This window comes from Eubalaena glacialis, chromosome 2 (assembly GCF_028564815.1).
Source record: "Eubalaena glacialis isolate mEubGla1 chromosome 2, mEubGla1.1.hap2.+ XY, whole genome shotgun sequence".
Lineage (NCBI taxonomy): Eukaryota > Metazoa > Chordata > Mammalia > Artiodactyla > Balaenidae > Eubalaena > Eubalaena glacialis.
In genome coordinates this window covers 173,605,093-173,629,235 of record NC_083717.1, presented here as the reverse complement: position 1 = coordinate 173,629,235, position 24,143 = coordinate 173,605,093, and the positions used below count along the sequence as shown (strand labels likewise).

Below are 24,143 nucleotides of genomic sequence, written 5' to 3'. Positions count from 1 at the left end.
TACTAAGCAACTGCTGTAAGAGGCAACCATATAAATATGAAATTATTAGCCCCTGCATTTCCTTTTCAGCTGAGGGAGATGATAAAAAGCACCAGCCCCACATTTCTTTCTCATTATATGTAATTAATCCTGAACCATTCAACCACTGGTACTACTATACTCTGCACCTTCTCACTTTCTCCATCACCAGTCTATGATGATGATTCCTGAAAAGTTTCTGAATATATCCTAGATGCAGCATATAGGCCCCTTTCCCCATTTTAATAGTGGCATGAGGGCCAAAGAAATGGTATTTTTAGGACATGAAGAGGGATAGAAAAGAATGAATAGGTTGGAAAGAGGGTATTGGGACTAGGATAGGATGGAAGGGTCAGTGTAGATTGAGGGTCTTCTAGATGGAAGACAGTGTGTGGCTGAAGGGTGAGTGGGTACCATGGGTACCATTTAGGCTGGATGGTCAAACAGTTAAAGAAGCAGAAGAAAATGCTTTAATTTCCTCCAACTGTTGCTCCCACTAGTGGCTCAAGTGCACTAATGAAAATGAAATCAAGTAGCAACTTGGATACGTCTCTGGGAAGACCTATGAGTGCCAGAGGTGTGTGCTCACTTTTTCCTTTTCTCCTGAGTTGGCCTGCAGATGGTGAAAACAGGTATGATGTCAGGCATCTCCTCTTTCATCTGGACCATGGTATCGACTGGTCACGGTATCTCATTTCTCCAACGTTTGCTGAAGCTATTAATACTTCCCCTGGTTCCTTTTCTGTCAAAGTGCTTAAAGAACACTTAGAGAAATCAGAGAAATATCTGAGAGCAAACAGAGCAAAATGGTTCTAATTTGTTATTAAAAAAAAATCTTAGGAGTCCCGTATTCCCAGAGATCCACAAATCATTTGCCCATATCTCGTTTGACAATATCTAAATTTGTCTACTATCATTCCAGAAGTCTTTTCCACATGGTGTCTGGGGAACTGATGTGGAATGTAATAAAATTTGGATCTGGGATTTGCTAAAAAGAAACAGGAATGAAACTAGTCTTGTTTTTCTCAAACTTTTACCTCATCTGTTTAATATGGCCCTTGCTGAGAAACTTGAAAAGCCTCCTAGAGAACTGAGGCTCTTTCAGACCTTTTTGCAACTGCCTTTGGGGTTAGTCCTTAAATTGCAGTGCCCTTGGTGAAAGAAACCTGAGTCACAGGAATGAGTTATAAATAGGCTTTTATCAAAATGCTTCCCATCCAATGGGCAGACCTATAGTGCTGTTTTTGATTGTAAATTTCTCAATGACTAGAATCCTTTGTTTGTATCCCATTATGGTGAATTATTAATACATCATTACATGGTTTCCATATGCCTGAGCCATTTTTATAGTGCATTGTGACTCTAAACCCCCAAGATGGGCTATAAGGAACCGTGTTATGTTTTTTAAGACTAGCAGGTACAGCGCTGACATACAATTAAAGTTTTTATTGTGTGCTGTCCAATAGCAATTGTCCATCACCTTCCTAATCCCTCTCCATCTAAAATACTTCAATAAATGAAACAGAATATTTCCAAATATTATCAAATTCCCAAAATAGATTCCAAAATTATACTAAATGGGTGATGAAATTGAAGTTGTTTACACGATCTTAGTTTCCTCTCCTTTATTCAGAGTTTTTCTTTTTACTTACTAAATTCGTATTTCAGATAACAATTAGTTGCTTCATTCTCCCTATGCAACTTACAGCACTGCATTTAAGGGAAACAGAAATTCTGATTTAATGTGATTAGACTGTCCAATAGAATAAATTCTGAAGGGCTTTTACTTTCTTAGTGTTTCGTTTACTTGATATTGCTGCAGAGTAGGCACTTTAAAACTCATGGTTTAGATTTGTCACATCCTAAAAATCTAAATTTCATAATGGTCAGATTATTGTTCAAGTGACCTTCAATGTGATATATGCCTCCCTCTTATAGCTCTAAAGATATAATAACTCAATTACCTGATAAAATTGGCCATTCTGCACCTTTCTTTAAATGATACATTTTAATTATTATCTTAAAGAATAATATTATTATAATAATTTCCATTCCAATGTCTTTAAAAAGTAAGCATATGATAAAAAAAATTAACAGTACAGAGGAGCACCAGTTGAAAAGTTTTCATCTATGTTAGTCACCTTGGGCTGCCATAACAAAATACCACACAGTGGGTGGCTTAAACAACAGAATTTTATTTTCTTACAGTTCTGGAGGCTAAAAGTCTAAGATTGAAGTGCTGTCAGATTCCGTTTCTGGTATGGGCTCTCTTCCTGGCTTGCAAATGGCTTGCATCTTCTCACTCTGTCCTCCCATGACCTTTTCTCTGTGTGCACAAGAATGAGAGAGAGCTGTGGTGTCTCTTCTTCTTCTTATAAGGACACCAGTCCAATGGGATTACGCCCTTACCCTTATGACTGCATTTAACATTAATTACCTCCAAAAAGGTCCTATTCCAAATACAGTCATGTTGGGGGTTAGGGCTTCAACATATGAATCTGGGAGGACTCAATTCAGCCCCTAACAGTACTCAATCCCTAGTCCCAATCCCTAGAAAACCACTTTTAGCCATTTTCTGATTTTAGTTCTTCTGGTGGTTGTTATTGTATTACTATTATATACTTAGGTACCTGTTACTTGAACTATAGATATTTAGACAATGTGTCTTTTGTCTGCACATAAGGGAGATTAGGAAATTAGTTGATTTAGCATAATCTCCTAACTTTCAGCCTTAAAATTTGGAGGCTGGTATTAATTTTAAGTTTTTCAGTTGGTCAACTTTATAACCTTAGAAAACAAACCTCTATTTCTTATTCTATTAACTGCGGGCAGTCTTCCCTCCCTCCCCACTGTGTAAGATAGGAATTAGCTCCTTTATCATGTCCTGCTCCTCTCCCTTCCCCCTCCCCCTCCTGACTTGTCAGCAGTACCATTACTTTGACGTGTCAAGGCTTGTAATATTTATATTCTATTGGTAAATATAAGTGAGCCATATAATTTGATTTTAAAAATGTTTAGAGAATTATGGCACACAAATATTATTAACTGTAAAACCAGGAGTGTGTTGAGATTCATTGAAAGGAAATTACATTCTGAAGTACAACTTCAAGTAATTTTTCAGATGGGATATATAGGTAGTGTTAGAAAATGATGCTTCTGCAAATATAAAATAAACATTTTTTCAAAGGTTTTATTCAACTTAAAAGTTGATGAAGATATCAGCAAATTGTTAAAATGGGTCCAAAAAAAAAAGCACTTAAGAAGCTAAGTATCTATAAGCAATTTTAAGTGTTAGGATAAAACTGCTGGGTTACATACAAAACTGGTTAATATCCAATGGGGCCACAAACCATGCAGAAGTTAGCTGAATCTCTATCAGATCAAAATCCTTTGCACAAGTTAACCTCTGTCCTTACCAAGTTGTAAAATAGCCTGAACAATAGGAAGTCAAGCCCAATACTGCACTGAAAACACACCAAAAAAAGTTATCTTTTTGCTTATTTCCAAGTGTTGGATGATTTATCTGAAATAAGTAAACTTTCCAAGTACTTGTAATATAAACATGTTATTATTTTGCCCTTCCACTTGGATGCACATTTGGCTGGGTATAGTATCCTGGATTTAAATATTTTTTCCCACAGCATTGAAAGTGTTGCTCCATTGACCTCTAGTATACAATTTGTTAACTTGGATTAAAGGTCACTCTGCTCGTTAATTCTTTATAATACCTGACGTTTTTCTCTCTTTCTCTCTTGATTCGCTCTCAAACATTTTAGATCTCCCCTTTACTTTTAGTGTTCTGACATTTTATATGCACCGTTCTACACGTGAGTCTTTTTCATTCACCCCCCGCCCCCTTAGTACTAAGGAGACACTATCAATCTTTATCAGTTCAAGAAATTTTCTTCCTTCTGTTGCTCTGGTATTATTACATTTTCTACATTTTCTCTAAAACTCCTATTAGACATATGTTGGACTTTGAGACTAATCCTCTGTATCTTTCAACTTTTGTCAAATATTTCACATCTTTATTTGTTCATTTTAGATTTCCTCTACTTTAACGCCTAGTCCTTCTATTAAAGCTCTTGGCTTTGGCAATCCCATTTTAAATTTGCCAAAACTCCGCCTCAGTTTTGATTATTACTTTTTAAAAAAATAGTAGCTTGCTATTGTTTTGGGGCCCAGTATTTTCTCAAATTTCTCTGATGTTATCAATGACAAATTTAAAAATAGTACTGTGTTTCTGAACTGTCTTTTCTAGGGAAATGTTCTCTGTTCAATTTGGTCTTTTTTTGGGCTATTGATATGCAGTTCATCTTTCTCAAATGTCTGATAATTATTGTGGTTCATTTTTATTTTTGAATAAAGGATGAGAATGGTTAATGTCAGCCGATGGCGTAGATCTTTCTCCCCCAAGATGCCTTTCCCTGACTGGACACTGATGTTGATGCGTCTGTGTCAATGACCAGGCTTCACTTTATGATGTGAGGGCAGGAAGTGGGTAAGTGGGCTAGGTTCCCTGCTTCCTGCCCCCGCCCCAGACCAGGGGCTTAGCCCTATCTACACTGAACATTCACTTTCTTTAAGATAAGTTTCTTGATTTCAACCTGGGGCAAACACTGAATGTGTCAGTTGTTCTAACTAAATGGAGTGAGAGGGGATGGGAGGGGCCAGGTGAGATAGACTGGCGGTTAATTACATAATTAGCCTCTCAGTCCTGTGACCTTCAGGCTTAGGGGTCTCTTAGGACTCTGCAAGGAAGAACACATCCTTCCACAGCTACAGCCTTATCCTGTATGTTCTAGGCTGCGGCCTTCTCCACTCTAAGTTATCCACCAACTCAAGGCCAGAAACTTTCCATTTTCAGAAAGTCATCAAAGACTTGGGTGTGTTGATTGTACCATTTCTCCTGTTCACAAGACAGTTTTGGCTTGATCCCATTTTATATTTTCTCACTGTCATTTCAGTGGGATTTGAAAAAGGAAGATTGATAGATACCAGAACTCATCCATCACTTTGAGCTGGAACTCTATATCTTTTGAAGTAGAACATATTGCTACCAAGTTTTTCTTGTCCCTTTAGGTATTCAGAATGAATGAGAATCACACCACTGTGTTATGATACAGTTTTTTCTCCAAAACCTTCAAGCAGTGAGGAGTATTTGTTCTCAAACTGTTATTGTTTTTAATTCTTATGATTCCAGTTTCATCTTCTTGCCCTCACTTTTACTTTATTGCCCCTCTCATGGTGCTGCCTTGTAATAGACTCTCTTCTTCTAATCAGCTGCTTCTGATATGCAGCAGATTATCCATAGAGCAAGAGTCAAACTTTGAGGGTTTCTTGAGAGACACTCCTTTGAGCAACATGCTTAAATTTTAGGGCATGAATTTTTGTGACATCTTTTGTGACTGACTTGAGGCTGTTTGTCCCCACTGATTTGGGTCTATCTTTAGATAGCTGAAATCTTTAGATAGTTGCCAGATAAAGTGAACTCTGACCAGGTCTTGTAGATTTATTATCTTCATTAGAGCACTATATAAATTCCTAGTGTCAACACCAATCGTTTTTTTTCTCTTAGATATCATTGCCTCTCAATGAATGATAATTCATTTTACCATGAGTAAATTTTTTCACATAAAGACCATTTACAACCAAGATACAATATTATACTTAAGTTATTAGTAGTCAATAATTTATTTATTAATATGGATTTATTAGCCAATGTGCCAACTTTTTTCCTGTCTTTAGTTTTAACACATATAATGATAACTCTAAAGAAGCTCACAAATTACAAAAAGCAATACTTTAGGACTCAGCATAGTCATTTCATAGGAAGAAAATTTACTTCATGTTGCAAATGCAAATTTTAGCAACAATTCTGTAGAAGTTACTTTTCTAGGACTGTTTCCAAAGCATGATTTCAACTACTCAAGATAAAACACATTATTTATCAGGATGTGGTATCTCAAAATGTTACAGATGAGAAATACATGTCAAAGGTAACACATTTGTTTAATTTCATTAGTCACAAGTGAACTGGTGGATTAGTCATGATGTTAGGTGTGTGTAATATTTCTACTAAGACGTCTAATCCACGTCTCAATGATAATCAGGAATGGGTATGGCTATTGAGAGATTCCAGGTAAGTCAGGGTCACCATCTCTGGGGACCCACTGGGCCACTTGCCCCACTCCATAGACTTAACACAAGCTTTTAATTCATGCTGTGGTTTTAATGCACAGTGTGGTCCATGAGCACTGAGAAGCAAATGCCATCTCTCTTTGGGATGAAATTAAGGGACTGTCTTGACAGATAACCTGGAGAATACATCTATAGATAAAAATCCTGACCATATTAAGTAAGGGAGCACTGTTAGGGAATAAAGATTTTATGTCCAGTGGTCAACAAGGTTGGAAAGAGCTGGCAGTTTCAGAGAGAAGAAACCTCTCTTTAGTACTGTATTGTGGGTCAGAAAAGGCTAAGTAAAGAAACCAATCCCTGAAGACAAGTTAAATGTTTCAAGTGAACCTGCACAGTGAAGTAGTAACTCTAAATAACAAGCATTTGCAAAACCACCCTAACCCTAATTCTATTGTGTGAATATCAATCTGGTTTTGGCCTGATAATTATAGCTGTGTAGATCTAATAATTAGATGAGTGGTTCAGAGCCAACCCAATATGGTCACTCAATAGAATTTCTGGTTCAGACATCATAACCAAAAATGAGACAAAGAAAAAATTTCCTGGGTCTTATGTCTAGGCTCCAAAGAGAAGGAGATGGCAGCTCTACAAGATAGGAAAAACAGATTCTGCTTCTTTATTGTTTTTCTTTCTCTTTGTCATGGCAACCTATGTTTTGAGGGAAAGGGATATACGCGGAGTTTTAAAACTGGAAGAGGCCATCAAGCTCCTTCATTTCTACAGACTTTAGAGGCCCAGTAATTTGCCCAAGATCCAATAGTAAACTAGTGTCCAGCCTGCTTTATTAATCAGTGGGAGATCTAGTGTGCCCCGCTCATAATTCCCACTTGTCACTATTTATAAGTACTTTCTAGAGTTCACATATTTAATGCCAGAAGACTGGCCAAGAAGAGTAATTCTTAGTTTGCTCAGCCACAACAGCTGAAATCTTGCCAGTTTTTCCAGGCAACAGTTGGGTCACATCAGGTAGATTCTTGTGAAGAGATGATTAAGTTTCAGAGTCTGAAAAAACAACTCAAATCTACACCTTCCCCCTCCTTCATGTGTCAAAATAGCTGTTCCTTGCATGATGTTCTGCTTGACTTTTCAGTTTCTAGGGACTCAAATTCTCTTGGGTTGTATCAGGGAACATGAAGTGGAACTAAACCAATATGGGGCCAGTTAAATCTTGTGGTCACCAACCAAGTTAATAGCATTTGCCATTTGCTGACTCTTTAGTATGAAATGCTGTATAAAAGTGAGAAAGCTCAATGCCAACATGGCTCAGTTGATATTTATTAAGCATTTTATACAATGTCATCACTGCACTTAGCATCCAGCAACTCTTCCAGAAAGTATACATTACTTTGATATCACCTGGGATTCAGACACGTCAGTAGCCTCTCTTCCTTCTTGGAGGCAATGATTAGGTTAATGCTAGTCCCTCTCCAGAGCTGAACACTACCTGCAGGTTGGGTCAGCTGTGTGTTTTGTCAGTGGTTGGAATGCATGCTCAAGAAACCAGCCTAAGTCCCCCTACCACTTACAAAACTGTTTGCTTATACTCTTTTGGGATTTGGTCCTGCTTATTTGGGGTTAGATGGGAGTTTTCAAGCAGTTCATAGTTGTCCTGCATGTTGGGGAGACTTTGCCTCATGTCTTGGGTAACCTTTTGGACCTGAATACCGGTGCTGTTCTTTGCAGAAATTCTCTGACCCCGGTATGCCTGAGCCTGACGTTTACAGATACCAAACTTGCTGAGCAGGATAAACACATCCCTCTGGAAGGCTTTGGTGAAAATGGCATAGAGGAATGGATTGGCACAGGAGTTAAGTGGGTAGAAGAGAACCAGCAAGATTTTGGAGTTGGTAACGGTGATGAGAGGCTTGTTCATAAGTGCTGACAGAGCATAGAATGAGATTGGGGCCATGCACATGAAGTCAGTGAAGATCAACACAGCCATCCTTTTGGCAATTTTGGTGTCTTTGTCCCCCGGGTTGTACTGGGGATTCCGGACTGTGATGTAGATCTTCACGTAACAGGAGCAGACGATGATAAAGGCAACTATGTTGAGCAACAGAACAAGGAAAATATATGCCAGGGCAAGAGGAGTCTCGGTGTCCATGGGCAGGCAGATACTGACCTTAGCGTAGCTGCTTATTCCCACCAAAGGGAGCAGGGCGAGCAGGAAGCAGCAAACCCAGCCCCCAACCATGATGGCGTAGGCGTGCCTGAGGCGGATCTTGCGGTCCAGGCGCATGGCGAAGGTGATGGCGTACCAGCGCTCCAGGGTGATGACCGTCAGTGTGTACACTGACAATTCGCTGGCAAAGACGGTGAAGAAACCAGCTGTGTTGCACCCAGGGCCTGTCTGCCAGTCGATGGCGTGGTTGTAGTACTCAGACTGAGTGTAGAGGTCTACGGAGGCTATGAGGAGCAGGTACATCCCCATGCAGAAATCCGCGAAGGCCAAGTTGCACATGAGAAAGCGTGGGACCGTCAGTTTGTAGTGGCTCGTGAGGAGGATGACCAGGACAAAGACATTGCCCAGGAGAGCCAGCAGACTAACAAACCACACCACGATTCTCAGGAATTTGTAGCCCATTATGTCTTCACAGGGGTTGAACTCATCCGACCTGGGGGTACACACCATGTCTTCACTGCCCCCACACACAGTGTAGTCATAATGGCTGTCAAAGGCCTGTAGGGTCTCTTCCTGGGGGTTTTTGAGCTCTTGGCCAAAACCAATGATCTCATCCTCTTGTTCTTCTAAGAAGACGTAATAATGAGAGTTGCTGTGGGTATCCTGGAACTTGGAGTTTTCCTTGTACGCAGCGCTGCCGTCACCCAGATCCTCTTCATATTCTTGGTCGAAGGGACCATTTAAAGCTTTCACAGATTTTCTCTGACGCAGGCTCCGAATACTGCTCTCATTACACATTAAAGACTCAAGGATTCTGCAAGGCAGTAGATACAAGTCACCACTTGCTGAAAACCCTCTAATAGTCCCCACAACACTTAGCAAAATATGCAAACTACTTCGTATGGTATACATGATTCTGTGAGATTCTACATGATCTGGTCAGACCTGTCTCTCCTATGTCATTTCCTATTACCCTCCCCTCTCCAAGTGTGATCCACTGACATTGGTCCTTATTTCTCGTCTGCAACCAGTTCAAGAAGAGCAGTGACTTAAAAAAAAGTATGGATGCTAGAGCCAGTCTGCCTAGGTTAGGATCTGATTCTACTATTTACTGGCTGTTTCATCTTGGGAAGGTCTATGAACATTGGTTTATTCATTTGTAGAACGGAATAGGGAGAGTATCTATTTCATTTTGGATTGTTAAAGGATTAGATGAGTTTATCATTTTGAAGTTCTTACGACAGCACCTGGAACATTGTTAGTGCCATGTATATTTTGGTTACTATTATTATTATTATTCCTCTTCAGAGCTTTAGAATTCCATGTTCCCTTTGCCTGAAAAACTCATGGCTGCCTCTACTCATTATTCAGTTTTAAACTCAGATTTTCTTTCCTCAGAAGAGGCTTCCTTCATCTTCTTTAATAAATTGCCTGAGCCTTGTGTTTATTTTCTTCACAGCACTATCTAATATCTTATTTGTTTGCCTGTTTCTTTTCTGACTTCCCATTCTAGAACGTAAACAAAATGCAAGAAGGCTGTTGCTGTGGATAGGACAGTGCCAGGCACATAACAGGTGCTCAATAAATATTTATTGAACAAATGAATAAATGGACACTATTGTGCAGACATGCTTATGGAAGTAAGATTTAGTGTTTCACTAGCTCTCCAGACTGATATCAAAAAGGATTCTTTTTTTTTTTTTTTTTTTTGGCCATGCCACGCAGCATGCAGGATCTTAGTTCCTCGACCAGGGATTGAACCAGTGCCCACTGCAGTGGAAGCACAGAGTCTTAACCACTGGACTACCAGGGAATTCCCCAAATGGGGTCCTTTAACTGGCTTTAGCTTCTGAGCAGATTCATCTATTGAGCTCTGCTTAAAATGCCCGATGGGCTGCCTATTCCAACCTGTTTGGAGGTTGACGAGAAATCTGGACCCTGACCTCAAGGTCCACTTTAGCCTCCCACCCGTCCCTGGTCCCTTTTCTGCTCAGGGCTGGCTAACACCATCCCCGTACCCCACTCCTAGTTTTCTGCAGCTGTTATGCCCGCATTAGCTTTCTTTGCACAGCTGTTCAACTTTCCTGTTTGCTTCTACCCCCACAGCTAGAGCCCAGCTTACTTACAACTGCTAGTCTGAGTGCAGGAAGTCAACCCGCAGATACTATATAGAAACCAAGAGGGAGTGAATAAGAGATAAACGAAGAACAGACATAAAAGGGGAAATGATGCAGAGTGAAACTGTAGGTGAAGACAAGATTCAGAGAGAGCATGGGAGAAAAAGAAGGCCATCCCTCTTTTGCAGCCTCACAAGCAGCCTGTTAATAAAATAATACATATTATGAGAACTTAAATTCCAGGTCATGGTGATAGGTGTTTTCTACTCAGTTTCTCATTTGCTCTTCTCAAAACCTCTGTAAATGGTAGCATTACGATCTCCCTTCACAAAGGCTCAGGAAGGTTAAGTGAGTAGGGTGGGATAACACAGCTAGGAAGTGGCAAAGGTGGGACACAAACCCAGGTAACTACAAAGCCCACACTGTAACCAGGAAGCTGTGACATTTGCAAGGCCTGAACTGACCAGGTTGTTCCTAAGTTTGTCCTCATAGTTGTGGCACCTAATATGGGTTGGGTCTGGAGGCCAGAAATCATGTCGTGTAACCTCTACAAGATTCTGCATGATCTGATCATTCATGCCTCTCCTCCATCATCACCTAAAATCCTTCCCTCCCCTGCTGTGATCCAGCAACACAGGCCTTATTTCTTATCTGCAGCTACTTTCGGTCTGCAGTCACTGTGTCCCTTGAACTTCATGTTTCTGACGGATGTTTCCAAATTCTTCTCCACCTGGTTTTCAAACCACAGAGCTTCTTCCTCAAACCCAGAAATTAATTCAACTTCCACCAAAGCCTTTTGTCACTTATTCCAGACACTGCCACTTACCCTCTGATTTTCTTCTGATTCTTAAAAGCACAGCAGTGGCTCGGATAAGAAAGGTCAGCCCGTGTGAGATGAAGGAAACTCAAGGAAAGTGGAAGTTTCTTTAGAGTCCAAGTGTTTCTTGCTATCAATTCCTTCAGGTGTTCCAGGCCTTTGGATGGCAGGGCAGTAACACTGGTATGAGAGACATCCCTGGGAGGGAGAGAACAGTGATACAGAGAGATGGTGAGCAGCCAGGGCCTTCCAGTTCTTGGCCAGAAAGACGCACAGGCCTGAGATTAATGGGGAGATGACATGATGCTTTCTGCTGTAGAATATGCTACCCTCTGAGTTATTACACACAGCCACTGGTCTAAGGACGGATATTATGCTTCTAAGTTGGTATGTTGCAAGGGACTTCCATTTTTATTGTTTAGAACTCCAGGATCTATCAGTACAAATAATACATAGTTCAGCAGACATTTTGTTTTACCCATTACAATACACACAAACTCTTGGAATCAGAGATGGATGTCAATTTTACTCTGGAAAACTACAGCATATAACTACTAAATGGTCTCAAGAGGCAAGAGAAATAAATTTGAACAGGCTCAGAGGGGCCTAAATTGCTCCCAGTCTCTGTGGGGACTAGGGTTTTGGGATTGATAAAGTGCTCATCGATATGCATCAATACCAGTATCATGAAAATCTTCTCCTAATGACGCAGAACTTGGGAGTCATAACCAGTTACACGGTGACTTCATGACTCAGAACAATCTCGCCACAGATTCTTTAGAAGGCTCTAAATGTATTCCGGGAAAGAAAACTCCAGTACTTATATTAACAGTTTGAAATGAGATTCAGATTGAGGAGGTGAGGCTGGGGACAGTGTAGACATTAGTGTCAGTTACTAAAGTAGAATTAATTCATGGCTTTTAGTGTGACATTTTCTGCTCTTTTCTCAGTCCCACAGAATCCAGGTTACGTATCTTGCTCCATCATTTTTACTTGCGTTGAATAACAGCCTGAATAAGACCATAAATATTTAAACTAACATCTCTCTTATTTTATATTTTATCAATTGAATTAAATTGACATTCATTAAATATTCTTTTTTTTTACAATCATATTTTTAATGTTTCATGTAATTAGTAATGACTGATTAGCAAATGAATTCCAATATTTTCAACTTCTACTCCACATTATTGTAATTGGACTTAGCTGGGATTTACATTCTCAGGGTTCAAGGCTGCTAGAACTTGCTACTTGCTTTTTATAAACAGGAAGCTTGAGTATTAACCCCATTCACTGCAGAACTGTGATTACTGGGGGGAGGGTGTCATGTTTGCTATTTTGTCTTATATTTAATTTAAAAATTCCATATTTCAGCATTTCCCAAACTTGCCTGGGGGTAATAATTACCCTTGGTGCTTGTCACTATATGATCCCCAGGTGATTTTTAACATTAAGCAAGTACATTTGGAAAACTGGCCTAAATGAATAACTTTGTGGTTAGTGAGAGAGTTGAGGAATTAAGCCCAGTTGTGAGGTAAATGAGGCTGGACTTTGCTCTCCTGCCTCATCTTCCTTTGGATGCATCTCTTTCTCTTTTAGCTGTGTGTCTTCATGGTGTGGCCATCTTTATGCCTCCGGTTTTCTGGAGGCCACTTACGTGTCTCTTTTCTGTCAGTGAAACAAGAGAGCATCTCTTGGCTCCTTTTTTCTGCTTTGCTGTCTGTTGGATACACTGATTGTGTGTATTCATCTGAAAGAGTTTATCCTTCCAAGTAGTGCGTTTGCATTTTAATAGATATTTCTTGAGAAAACACTTTAGTAACCATTCCTGTTACTGCGTGACAAAATACCCCCAAACTAAATGGCATCAAACAACAACCTTTTTATTATAAGCGTAGCTTTTGTGGGCCAGGAATTTGAACAGGGCATGGAGGGGATGGTTTGTGTCTGCTCTGTGCTGTCTGGGACTCAGCTGGGAAGACTTGAAGGTTAGGACAGCTCAGTGGCTGGGGGCTGGGATTATCATCAGGCTCCTTCATATCTTCAGGTCTCTGGAGTCTTTGAACATAGATCCAGGTGCAGCAACCCCTCCAGGAACTCGTTAGCAATCTGGGGGGGAGGAATTTACTCCCTGATTTGTCTGAGTGTCTGCGATGAGCGTTTCCCAGGTAGCCTCTAGTTGGGTCCTGGTGGGGCTGAATTGGGAAGGTGTTTTTGGAAAATGTGTATAAACTTTGTGATGGAAACATCTGTAACATAATTGGTACTTGGCATATAGTAGGTGTTCAATGTTAATGCCCTCCTTGCCACAATCTGGAGTTTAAGCTCAAGTCAGAAGCAAGGAACCAAGCAAATACAGCTCCAGCCCAGATCTTGGCTTATATAGTCAACTGCTTATTTGACATTTCCACATGGAGTTTTCATAGGCATCTCCAACTTGACAGGTCCATCCCAAATTTAGCTTCTAATCCCCCACCCTGACACCAACCTGCTCCTCCTCCATTTACTCTAGCAAAATACAGGGATTTGAACTCCAGAAGAGCTCGTATTTGCATCTCTAATGGAAGCTCTCTGGTTCAAGCTAACATCATCTCTTGCTGTGGTAGTTTTCCTGTCAGCTCTTACTCCCTTCCAGTCCATTCTCCACACCGCAGTAGAGCAGTCGTAACATATGGCTCGAGCAAGGTCATTCTCCTGCTCAAAACCTTGCAGTGACTTCCTAAGGTACATGAATAACGTCTACTCTTCATACCATGCTTGTCAAGGCCCTGCAGATCTGGCCCTTGCCTTCCTCTCCAACCTCATCTCAGGGCCATAGACTGCTTACAGCCCAAATTAGAATCTATCTGGAGCCATCTCACTCCCCGCTGGCATGAGCCACTTGATGTAGCTCTAAGTGTCCACTCCCCGCTGGCATGAGCCGCTTGATGTAGCTCTAAGTGTCCATTAGCCTACTGCTCCTGAAGTGCTCTGAGGTACGGCCCTCTCCTGATGTAGGCTGCTGCGCTGGTGCTACTGCAGCCCTTACAGAGTCAAGCAAGGGGAACAACGGCTTCCCCTCCAGCCCCCCCTTTAAAAAAAATTTAACCTCTGTTGCAGAGATCTGCAGTTTTAATCAGACAGCTCTGAGTGTTGCAGAAAGGAAGGTAGGAGCTCCTATACTTCCCAGTGGATGCAGCAATGCCTCTCTTTTCAAAATAACCCAATGGAATGATTCTTCCCTCTAAGCCTACTGGTATTTCTTTATTTCCTGCCCACCAAGTGCCATCTTCCAGGGCTTATGTCCTTGTGGATTCTCTCTTGTCCTCGTCCAGTATTCATGCCATGAATGTTTACAGTAAAATGCAATTGAGCTAGACCCCCAATCAGATTTCAGCTCTGCTGTTTATGGGTCTACAGTGTCATGGTTCTCATAACTACCACCTTAGTTTAGGTCTGAATTACATTTCAACTCAGTTTTGCAAAAACTTCCTGACTCGTCTCCCAGAAAGTGTCTACTAATTCTGCCTTCAGACTTAGGACAGGATGTTCTTTCTAAAACTTGGAAAGAACAAGTTTTGTTGCTTTCCAGCTTGAAACCCATGGTTCCTCCAATGTCTACAGTTCACGCTTTTCTAAGTCTCCGCCCTCTCTCCAGTGCGAGTCTCTTCCTGAATTCTGTGTTGTCTTCTTTCTTGATTTTCTCCCTCATTTCACTGGAGTACATTTTCTTTCTTCCTTCCTTCCTTCCTTCCTCCCTCCCTCCCTCTCTCTCTCTCTCTCTCTTTCCTTCTTTCTTTCTTTCTTCCTTTCTTTCTTTCTTTTTCTTTTCCCGGCTTACAAGATCTTAGTTCCCTCAACTGGGATTGAACCGGCACCCTCGGTGGTGAAAGTGCAGAGTCCAAACCACTGGACCACCAGGGAATTCCCTGGAGTACATTTCCAAGTAAGTTTTTAGAGGTCATATATGCAAGATATTTTCTGAGTCCTTGTATGACTGAAAATGACTTTTTTCCCTACTCTTGTATTCAATGGACACTTTACTTTTCTTCAGAATTCTAAAGGCTTTACTCTATTGAATTCTAGCACCCAGTGTTGCTTTTGGTAAGTACGATGCCATTCAGGTTCTTATTCTTTGGTCATTTTTTTTTTTTAGCATCTTTATTGGAGTATAATTGCTTTACAATGGTGTGTTAGTTTCTGCTTTATAACAAAGTGAATCAGCTATACATTTACATTTATCCCCATATCTCCTCCCTCTTGCGTCTCCCTCCCATCCTCCCTTTCCCACCCCTCTAGGTGGTCACAAAGCACCGAGCTGATCTCCCTGTGCTATGCAGCTGCTTCCCACTAGCTAGCTATTTTACATTTGGTAGTGTATATATGTCCATGCCACTCTCTCACTTCGTCCCAGCTTACCCTTCCCCCTCCCCGTGTCCTCAAGTCCATTCTCTACATCTGTGTCTTTATTCCTGTCCTGCCCCTAGGTTCTTCAGAACCATTTTTCTTTTTTTTTTAGATTCCATTTATTCTTTGGTCACTGATGTGATTTTACTCTCTGACAGCTTTTATAGCCTTCTCTCTCTCTCAGCTTTATTGAGATATAATTGACATATATTACGTTCAAGTTGTACAACATGATGATTTGAGATATGTATATATTGTGAAATGATTATATGGCCTTCTTTTCCCTGGTGTGAGATTTCATGAAAGTGTGCCTTGATATAGATATAGATCTTTTTTCATTTATTGTGCTGGACACTGGGGTGGAAGGGTCCCTTCAATCTGGAGACCTGTGCTCTTCACCTGTAAGACAATTTTTGGTATTGTTCCCAGGATAACTTGTGCCTTGGAATAATGCAATAACTTGAGTTTCTTCCCTGGAATTCCTGGTAAGTGGAAAAGGACCGTCCTGGAACCATCAGACATATCTCCATCTTTTCTTATAATTTTCTGCTATTATTTTTATTGAATCTTCTGGTAAAATTCCTTGACTGTATCTTCCATCTCTTTCATTGAATTAAAAAAATTAATTAAAAAAATGTCCAACTTTATTGAGGTATAATTGACAAATAAAAATTGTATATATTTATGGTGTACAAAGTGCTGTTCTGATACATGCATACACTGTGAAATGATTACCACAATCAAGCTAATTAACATATCCATCACCTCACACAGATGTAATTTTTTGTGTGTGGTGAGAACACTTAAGATTTACTCTCTTAGCAAATTTCAAGTATGCGATATAGTATTATTAACTATAGTCACCATGCTGTGTATTAGACAGTCAGAACTTAACACTGCATAACTGAAACTTTGTACCTCTTGACCAACATTTTCCTATTTCCCTCATCCCCCATCCCCTGGCAACCACCATTCTACTGTTACTATGAATTCAACTTTTTAAGATTCCACATATAAGAGGGATCATGCGGTATTTGTCTTTCTGTGCCTGGCTTTGAATTTTTTAATTTTAGCTTGATGAGAGCTGGGACTCTGCCTGTTCTGTTTATCGCTGTATTTTTTGCACACAGACTGGTGCTTAGAAGACAGAAGGCTCTGAATATATACTTGTCAAATACATTTTTAAAGAGTGCTTTCCTGTTTCATCTTCCTTTTTTATACCATGTTTGAGGATGCACACACAGCAGTTAGGAGCATGAGTTTTAAATTCAGACTATCTGGATTTGTATTTTGGCTTCCCCACTTACTATCGGTTACTTAACATTTTGTGCCTCAGTTTCCTCATCTTCTTGAACAGTAACTGACAGTGTGTTGTCAATGAATATTAGCCATTATTATCATTACTGTTATAGTTATAGGGATAAAACATCTTCTCAGATTTATCTCAGGTCACTAATTGTTGCTTTGTAAAAAGTTCTTTTCTGGTCTCTTTAACGTCTTTGGTTCCTCCAGACTCATCCCCCTCCCCACCCCCACCCCCCATTTGTTTTTCTTGGTTTTGATCTTTCATGTTAGAAGCATTCTTTGGCTTGTGTTCCTTGGTGTCACATTCATGCTGAAGAACGAGGCACTGAAAATCTGATAGGGAGCTTGTCTACCAGTAGACTGTGCTTTAGGGCAATTCTGTGGGGAGCTGGCCATTATGCTGTTGAACCCTAAAATGCCAATGTGGAGGTCTTTTTTGTTTTAGAGTTTTTCAACTTCTTCAGAAAAAAGACTTCAATCTCCAGCTTAGAGGGGAGGTACTTGGCTGTTGGTGTTTTGCATGAATGGGGTGGAGGGTTACCATTTCCAGACAGAGACCTTCAATTAATCCTTTTGTTTTTAGCCCCACGTCTCTTGCCACATGCCACATCCATCACCGCTAAATCTCATACCCTTCAGAGATTCTGCAGGACAAGGAAGTTGCCTCTGAATATATGCTCCGTGTGGGTTTTGCCTCCTTCTCCTCTGCCTTTTTTCCCCCCAGAATTCTGTAGCTCTCCAGACCATCCATTTGCCCTCACCCGTCTTCTTTGTCCTTGTTGATTTATGTGCATTAAAATTTTCTTTCCCATCTTTTTAGAGGGATCTCGGGAGGGAGAAGAAATAAAGGCTTAAGTTCAATGCATCATCTTTGACTTTTAATCACTACTCCATTTAGCATGTAGAAGTGTGCAAGAGCTGAGAATGAATACTTGTTGAGTGCTGAGCCACACTGGACAATCTCCAAATCTGGAGTTGATGGAGAAAGAGCCTCAGTCTGAAGAAATCCTCAGACTTAACAAGGCAGGGGTCATTTTAAGTTATTTGAAGCTGTATCTTTTCACATTCATCTAAATTTTTATTTGACCACTTTGAATCCAGAATTTCCTAATAGTGTATCTTTCCTAAAATAAATCCTTCAAAATATAGTTTAATTTTTAAATTTTGGTTTTGAAGTGATAAGAATATGGAGAGTAGCTACCAGCTGTTAAAGGACCTGAATTCCTTTGTGAATGCAGCCATATTGAATGAAGCCTACTAGCTGGAGGGCCTCCCTCTCTCTTACTGACTCTGGCACTTTCCACAAGGAGCTCATCAAGTGACGGGCACTGAACTTCAAGAGAATTTGTCTCTAGCAGGTATTTACTCACAAAACAGAATGCAGCTGAGCTGAGCCTGGCAGACAGTTTGAAGTCTAATTGCCTAGGTCATGGGAACCATCTCAAGTTAAGTGTCTAATGAAAGTAACAGAACCTGAATTTGGAGAGAGTGAGGCCTGCAGGGTTATATACTGGGCAAGAATATCACCAAATTTTAAGGATGCCAGGAAAAAAAAAAGACCCAACTGATATTTGATGTCATAGGAAGAACAAATTGCTCCTCAGAAGCAATTATGTGCTCTAGCATCCTCAAACATTGGAACAGTTTCTATTTTTTTGTGAGATATTTTGTCATTATCAAATACACGATTAACCTTTGATGAATTCAATTGCAAATTAAATAAGCACTAATCGGCTTGCCAATGTTTCAGCAGCAATTGCAAGTCTCTTTTATGTTTGCTTGTAATGAATGTGGGGTTTTCTAAAGGTCAATATGTAGAAGCTGATCCCTTATAAATGTGTAGTCACATCTGTAAATTGGTAGATGAAATGCATCTAAGAGCAGAAAGAAGATTAACTTACTGCTTAAAAAGCAGTTTAATTAATTTATTGATACTGAATTAAAAATAACTAGGGCTTAAAAGCTATAAGTTCAAGACAGTAAGCTTGTTTAATTATTTGTTTAAAATTTTAAAACAGCATGTGCATTTATTCAATAAGTATTTATTGATTGCTTTCTATGTCTCAGGTACAGTTCTAGAATCTAGGGTTACAGCAGTTAACTAAACATGCAGAAATTCCTGCTCTTCTTATGCTTACATTCTAGAGAGAGGGATAATTTTTTTAAAAAAGTAACAGTATGTTAGATGATAACGATAAGTACCATGGGGAGAAGCAAGACGGAGTAGGGGAAAGGAAGAGCCCAGAGGTAGGTCACAATTAGAGATGGGGAAAGGTGTCAGGGAAGACCTCGCTGAGGAGTTGGTTGAGCGAAGATCTGAAGGAGATGAGGGAGAGAGCCATAGTTATATCTGGGAAAGAGCATTCCAGGCAGAGAGACCAGTCAGTGCAAAGTCCCTGGGATGAGAGTGTACCTGGTATGTTTAAACAAGCAGGGAGGCCAGTATGGCTGGAGCTGAGACAGTGGGGGGTTAGGAAATGTGGAAGAAGAAGTCAGAGAGGTAATGGGGAGCCAGATCATGTGTGCCTTGTAGACCATCAAAAGGACTTCGTCTTTTCATCACAGTGAGATCAAACGCCTTCAGAGGAATGGTACAATCTGACTTATTTTAAAAGGATCAAACTACTGCTTTGAGAATAAACCAAAGGGAGCAAAGAGTGGAAACAAGGAGACCAACAATAGACAAGATGGTGCCTTGGACCAGAGTGGTGACAGTAGAGATGCTGAGAATTGTTGGAGTTTGTATAGATTTAAAAGGTAGAACCAATGGGATTTTCTGATGGATTCGGATATGGGGTCTGAGAGAAAGTGAGGTCAAGAATGACTCCATGACATATGGTCTGCAGCTGGAAGAATGGAGTTGCCATTTCCTGAGATGGGGAAGGCTGCAGGTAAAGCAAATTTGGAGGAATGATCAGAGGTCTAATTTTGACAGGTCAAGTTTGAGATGCCTATTAGACATCCAGGTGGCAGTGTCAAGTAGGCAGTGTGTTATAAGTCTGGAATTTGGTAGAGTTGTCTGGATTGGAGATTTCTATTTAGATATCACAGGCATTATGCAAAGCCATATGAGTGGATGAGATCACCAAGGACACGAATAAAGAGAGATAAAAAGAAGGCCACAGGTGGAACGCTGTGGTACTCCAACAACAAGAGATCAGGAAGAAGAGGAAGAACCAGAGAGGGAGACTGGGAAGGAGCAATCAGAGGTGTGGAGAAAAACCAAGAGAGAGTGGTGTCTTGGAAGCCAAAAGAAGAAGGTATTGTAAGGAGGATGAAGTCATCAACCTAGTTAAATGCTTCTGAGACACGAACTAAGAATTGGCCATTTGATTTAGCAACTGTGCAAGTCACTGGTGACCTTGAAAAGAGCAGTTTTGGTCGCATGGTGAAAACGTGATTGGAGTGAGCTTAACAGGGATTGGGGGAGAGGATTTAGGATTCTAGCCAACTCTTTTGTGATGTCTTGCTACAAAAGGACACAGAGGTAGATATGGAGTTGAAGGGATATTTTAAAATTATAAGTAGTTCAGTATATAGTCCTGAAAGTTAAAGTAGCTTGTAAAAATAAAAGAACACTTAAAAATAATAATAACTCTTTAAAGTCATCAAATATTCAATCAGTGTTCCAAGAGAGGCAAGGTAGTTGTCTCACTGGAGTCAGGAGCCAAGTTGACCTAAGTATTACAGCTGACTGATATGTCTCTTAGGTGTCTTTTAATCCATAGGCTCAAGAAATATTGTTTTAAGATGGGAGAAACAATAGCATGTTTAAATGTTGATGGGAGATAATCCAGTAAAGAGGAAAATATAGATGCTATGGGACAGAAGGGTGAGGATTGCCGAAGCAATGCCCTTGAATTGCTGAGAGGGCATGGGACCCAAGACCTTGGTGAAGGGCCCAGCCTTAAAAAGGCTTAAAATTCAGGAGAGGAGACAGAGGATGTAGACATAGATACAGGATGGTGGGTAGATGTGGTGGTGGGAGCATGAGGAATTCTCTTCTGATTGATTTTATTCTAAATGAAATGGAAGTCAAGGTGATCAGCTGGGCATGAGAATGAGAGAGGACTAGAGAATTGAGAGGGGAGGAGGTCTGACATGTTCATCTGGGAGAGTACCTAGGGAAATGGGATGTTATTGCTGTACAGCACTTGGGGCCCACCTGGGGTGAATGATTTAAAATGAAACCACTTGCCAAGCCCACCTGCAAAAGTCCAGGCCCACAGTAGGTGGGAATTGGACTTAACTAAAGTAGGGTTTTTCTATGCAAGGATGATAGTGAGAGGGTCAAGGTAGTTAGTTGGCTGTGTGTACAAGTCAGTGCTTATAATGATAGATATGGAATTTAAGCTTCATAAGGAAGAAATGAAGACATGAGAGAGGTGAAAGACAGTGAAATATTAGTAATAGATTGTAGCTCCTAGTAAGACCAAAGAATTGAAGGAATGACTGTATTAGAAGGAAACACATGGAAAGACAGCAGAATGTTTGAGACTGAGATTATGAAGGGTTTGGAATCATTGGTCATGACAGGCCTATGGCCATGGACCTGAAGTCTAGAGGTAGAGTGGAGAACAACGTTACTGGAGTGGAAGTCAGAGGCCAAGGTATAGGAAAGAAGATCCACATAGATACTGAAATCAACAAAAATTATGAAAGGACTAGTGTTAGAGGAATCGGTAACAGTGCATCAGGTGCTGAGAGCTTCAAGAAATGAGATAGAGTAACTTTGGAGTTCACAAATCACAACAAAAAAGATATTTGGGTGGTAAATCAACTATACTTGAATAAAAAAAATTTTTTTTAAAAAGAAAGAAAATAAAACAAAATTGAAAAAAAAATAAAGGTTTGTATAGAATTCACACCAAAAAAAGAGTGGTTAAAAAAAAAAAAAGTATATTTGGGTGGTAATGTTTGAGGGCACGAGAGTCAAATTTGGGGAGAGGTTTTAAGGAGGAGGAGAGATAATGGTCCAAAAGCAACAGTGAGGAGGCAGGAGGGCATCTGCCTCGACTTCATTTTATATAAACTGCTTATGTTTCTACAACATGAGTCAATCATTAGCGTGTTTTAAAATCAGGTATTTTACTTTAAGATCCCTCCAAGCTGCCAGTGCCCACAGGTAAATGTCTTTAATTTTTTCATATGAGGATTGACTTGCAACAAGAATTTGCAAATTGTTCACATGGACTACTTCGCTACTGGGCTTGCTCATTTTCAGAGAACCCATAAGAAAAGAGGCGATCTTAAGGAGTTTCTGCTATGTGTGAGTCATTGTATCAGGCCCTGGGGTTACAACCATGGGGGAAGATAGACAAAAATCTCTTCTCCCATTACATTTACATACTAATGGAGGGAGAAAGAGTAAACAAGTCAGTAGATGTCTAAAATGGCTAGAAGTTTGGATGGTGCTAAGTATCATGGAGAAAAAGAAAGCAGGGAAATGGGATGAAGGGTGATGGGCAGCTTCAAATTTAAACAGGGAATTCAGGGAAGACCTCAGTGAGAAGCTTACATTTAAGCAAAAACTCAAAGGAGTCAGAAGAGCAAGCCCCATGGATATCTGGGGAAGGAGCCTCCTGGGTAGAGAAAACAGCTGGTGCATAACCCCCAAGGTGAGAACGTGCCTGGGGGCACCAGTTCAGTGTGGCTGGAGTGGAGTGATGAGGAAAGATGCAGGAGATGGGATCAGAGATACTGGGTCATGGGTGGGGGGCGAACAGCATAGGTCTTTGAAGGCCTTGGTGAGGACTTTGGTCTTTTTCAGAGTCAGCTGATCAAGAACTGGGGATGTTTAAGTAGAAATTTTAGAAAATGATCAAGCAAAGTTGGAGGATTACAACAGGAGCAAGAATCATCTTATGTGAAAGGGGTTGACCTCATGTGCTGTAAATTGATGGTGTTTCTGGGTTAGGGCTGGATTTGCATCCTAATATCACCACTTATGGCCAGGTGACCTTGGGGACTTACCTGATATCTCTGCACCTCAGTTTTCTCATTTCTTAAATAGGGATAATGACACCTACTACTGAATAGTTAAAGAGACTCAAGGTGATCTGTAAAGAACCTAGCACACAGCTGAAGCTCAAAAATGGCCCCTATTATTAATAAGAAAATGTTTGTCTAAAGATTTAGATGATCATGAATTACCAATCTTTTCTTGAAGTCTTTGCGTACAAAGAAAATTGCTTTGTAACTCCAATATCACTGTTATCTTCTTTCTTTTCGCTCTTGAGTTTGCATAATTACACTTCATTTAAGACTATAGCTTTCATGACCTATGAAATCTCATGGAGTTGACTGTCTGAGCATTATGTATCCTGGAATGAAAAACTACCTGTATACTGTAATTCAGTAAGGTTGGAGCTCCTCCACACAGTAACAAGAGGAAATGATGGCAAGGTATTACCGATAGTCAAATGCTGAGACACAAACATATCCTCCTCAGTGTTAAGTCCTCTCCCCTGTCCTCCCCGACGCGCAACACGCATACATAATGACCATCACTATCTGTGAGTCTGTGAGAAATGAAAAGTCCACTTTCTTTCGAGTGTTTGTTTCTTTTAGACTCAGAAGCAGAACATAATTAACAAAATGGGTTTCAGAGACTTGACAGAGATAGCATGTCAGAATGAAAACCCTTAACTACCTTATTTCCTTCCACCTGTTCCAAGAGTAAAAATCACAGAAGAGTCAAAGATTTAGTACTCATCCATATTTACTTGGGAAGAATTGAGTGCCTCATTGTATACACTGTAAACTGCTTCTTTATTTATATTTGTGGGTTATTTATTAAAAAATTTAATCCCAGGTTGATTCACCCCTCCTATCAGCCTGTTATCAGCATCTTTTAGTGAATTATAAAATCATGAGTAAAACTTGCTACAGAACAGAGTACACATGATTTTTGCCTCATCTATTTGGCCCTATGCAATCTCATTTCTCTTCTTTCATCATACAACTGAGACTTGATATGGGTAAAATTACCAGAAATTATGAGTGGAGTAGTGTGGAGAGGTTAGAAACCTTTGGGATTGATAGTATAAAATAAAATAATTTATTTAGAAATGTTTAGCACTGAGACTAGTAGGCACTCACTAAAAAGTAGATTTATTTACACGTGAAGTTGCAGAGAAAAAATATGTGTTCCTACTTGCTTTTTATTCCAAAGATT

The 24,143-nt window shown here is 40.2% G+C and overlaps 1 protein-coding gene across 1 annotated transcript in view; it reads right to left on the bottom strand.

Annotated features, from left to right (window-relative positions):
- Positions 1–7,741: 7,741 nt before the first annotated feature.
- The window catches only part of TSHR (thyroid stimulating hormone receptor), a 152,781-nt gene continuing 136,379 nt past the window's right edge, over positions 7,742–24,143 (bottom strand). The window contains exons 9-10 of the mRNA XM_061182774.1: positions 11,285–11,473; positions 7,742–9,155 (exon numbers count right to left, since the gene is read on the bottom strand). Of these exons, the coding sequence (XP_061038757.1) occupies positions 7,742–9,155; positions 11,285–11,473 (1,603 nt within the window). The remainder of the gene's footprint in view (positions 9,156–11,284; positions 11,474–24,143) is intronic.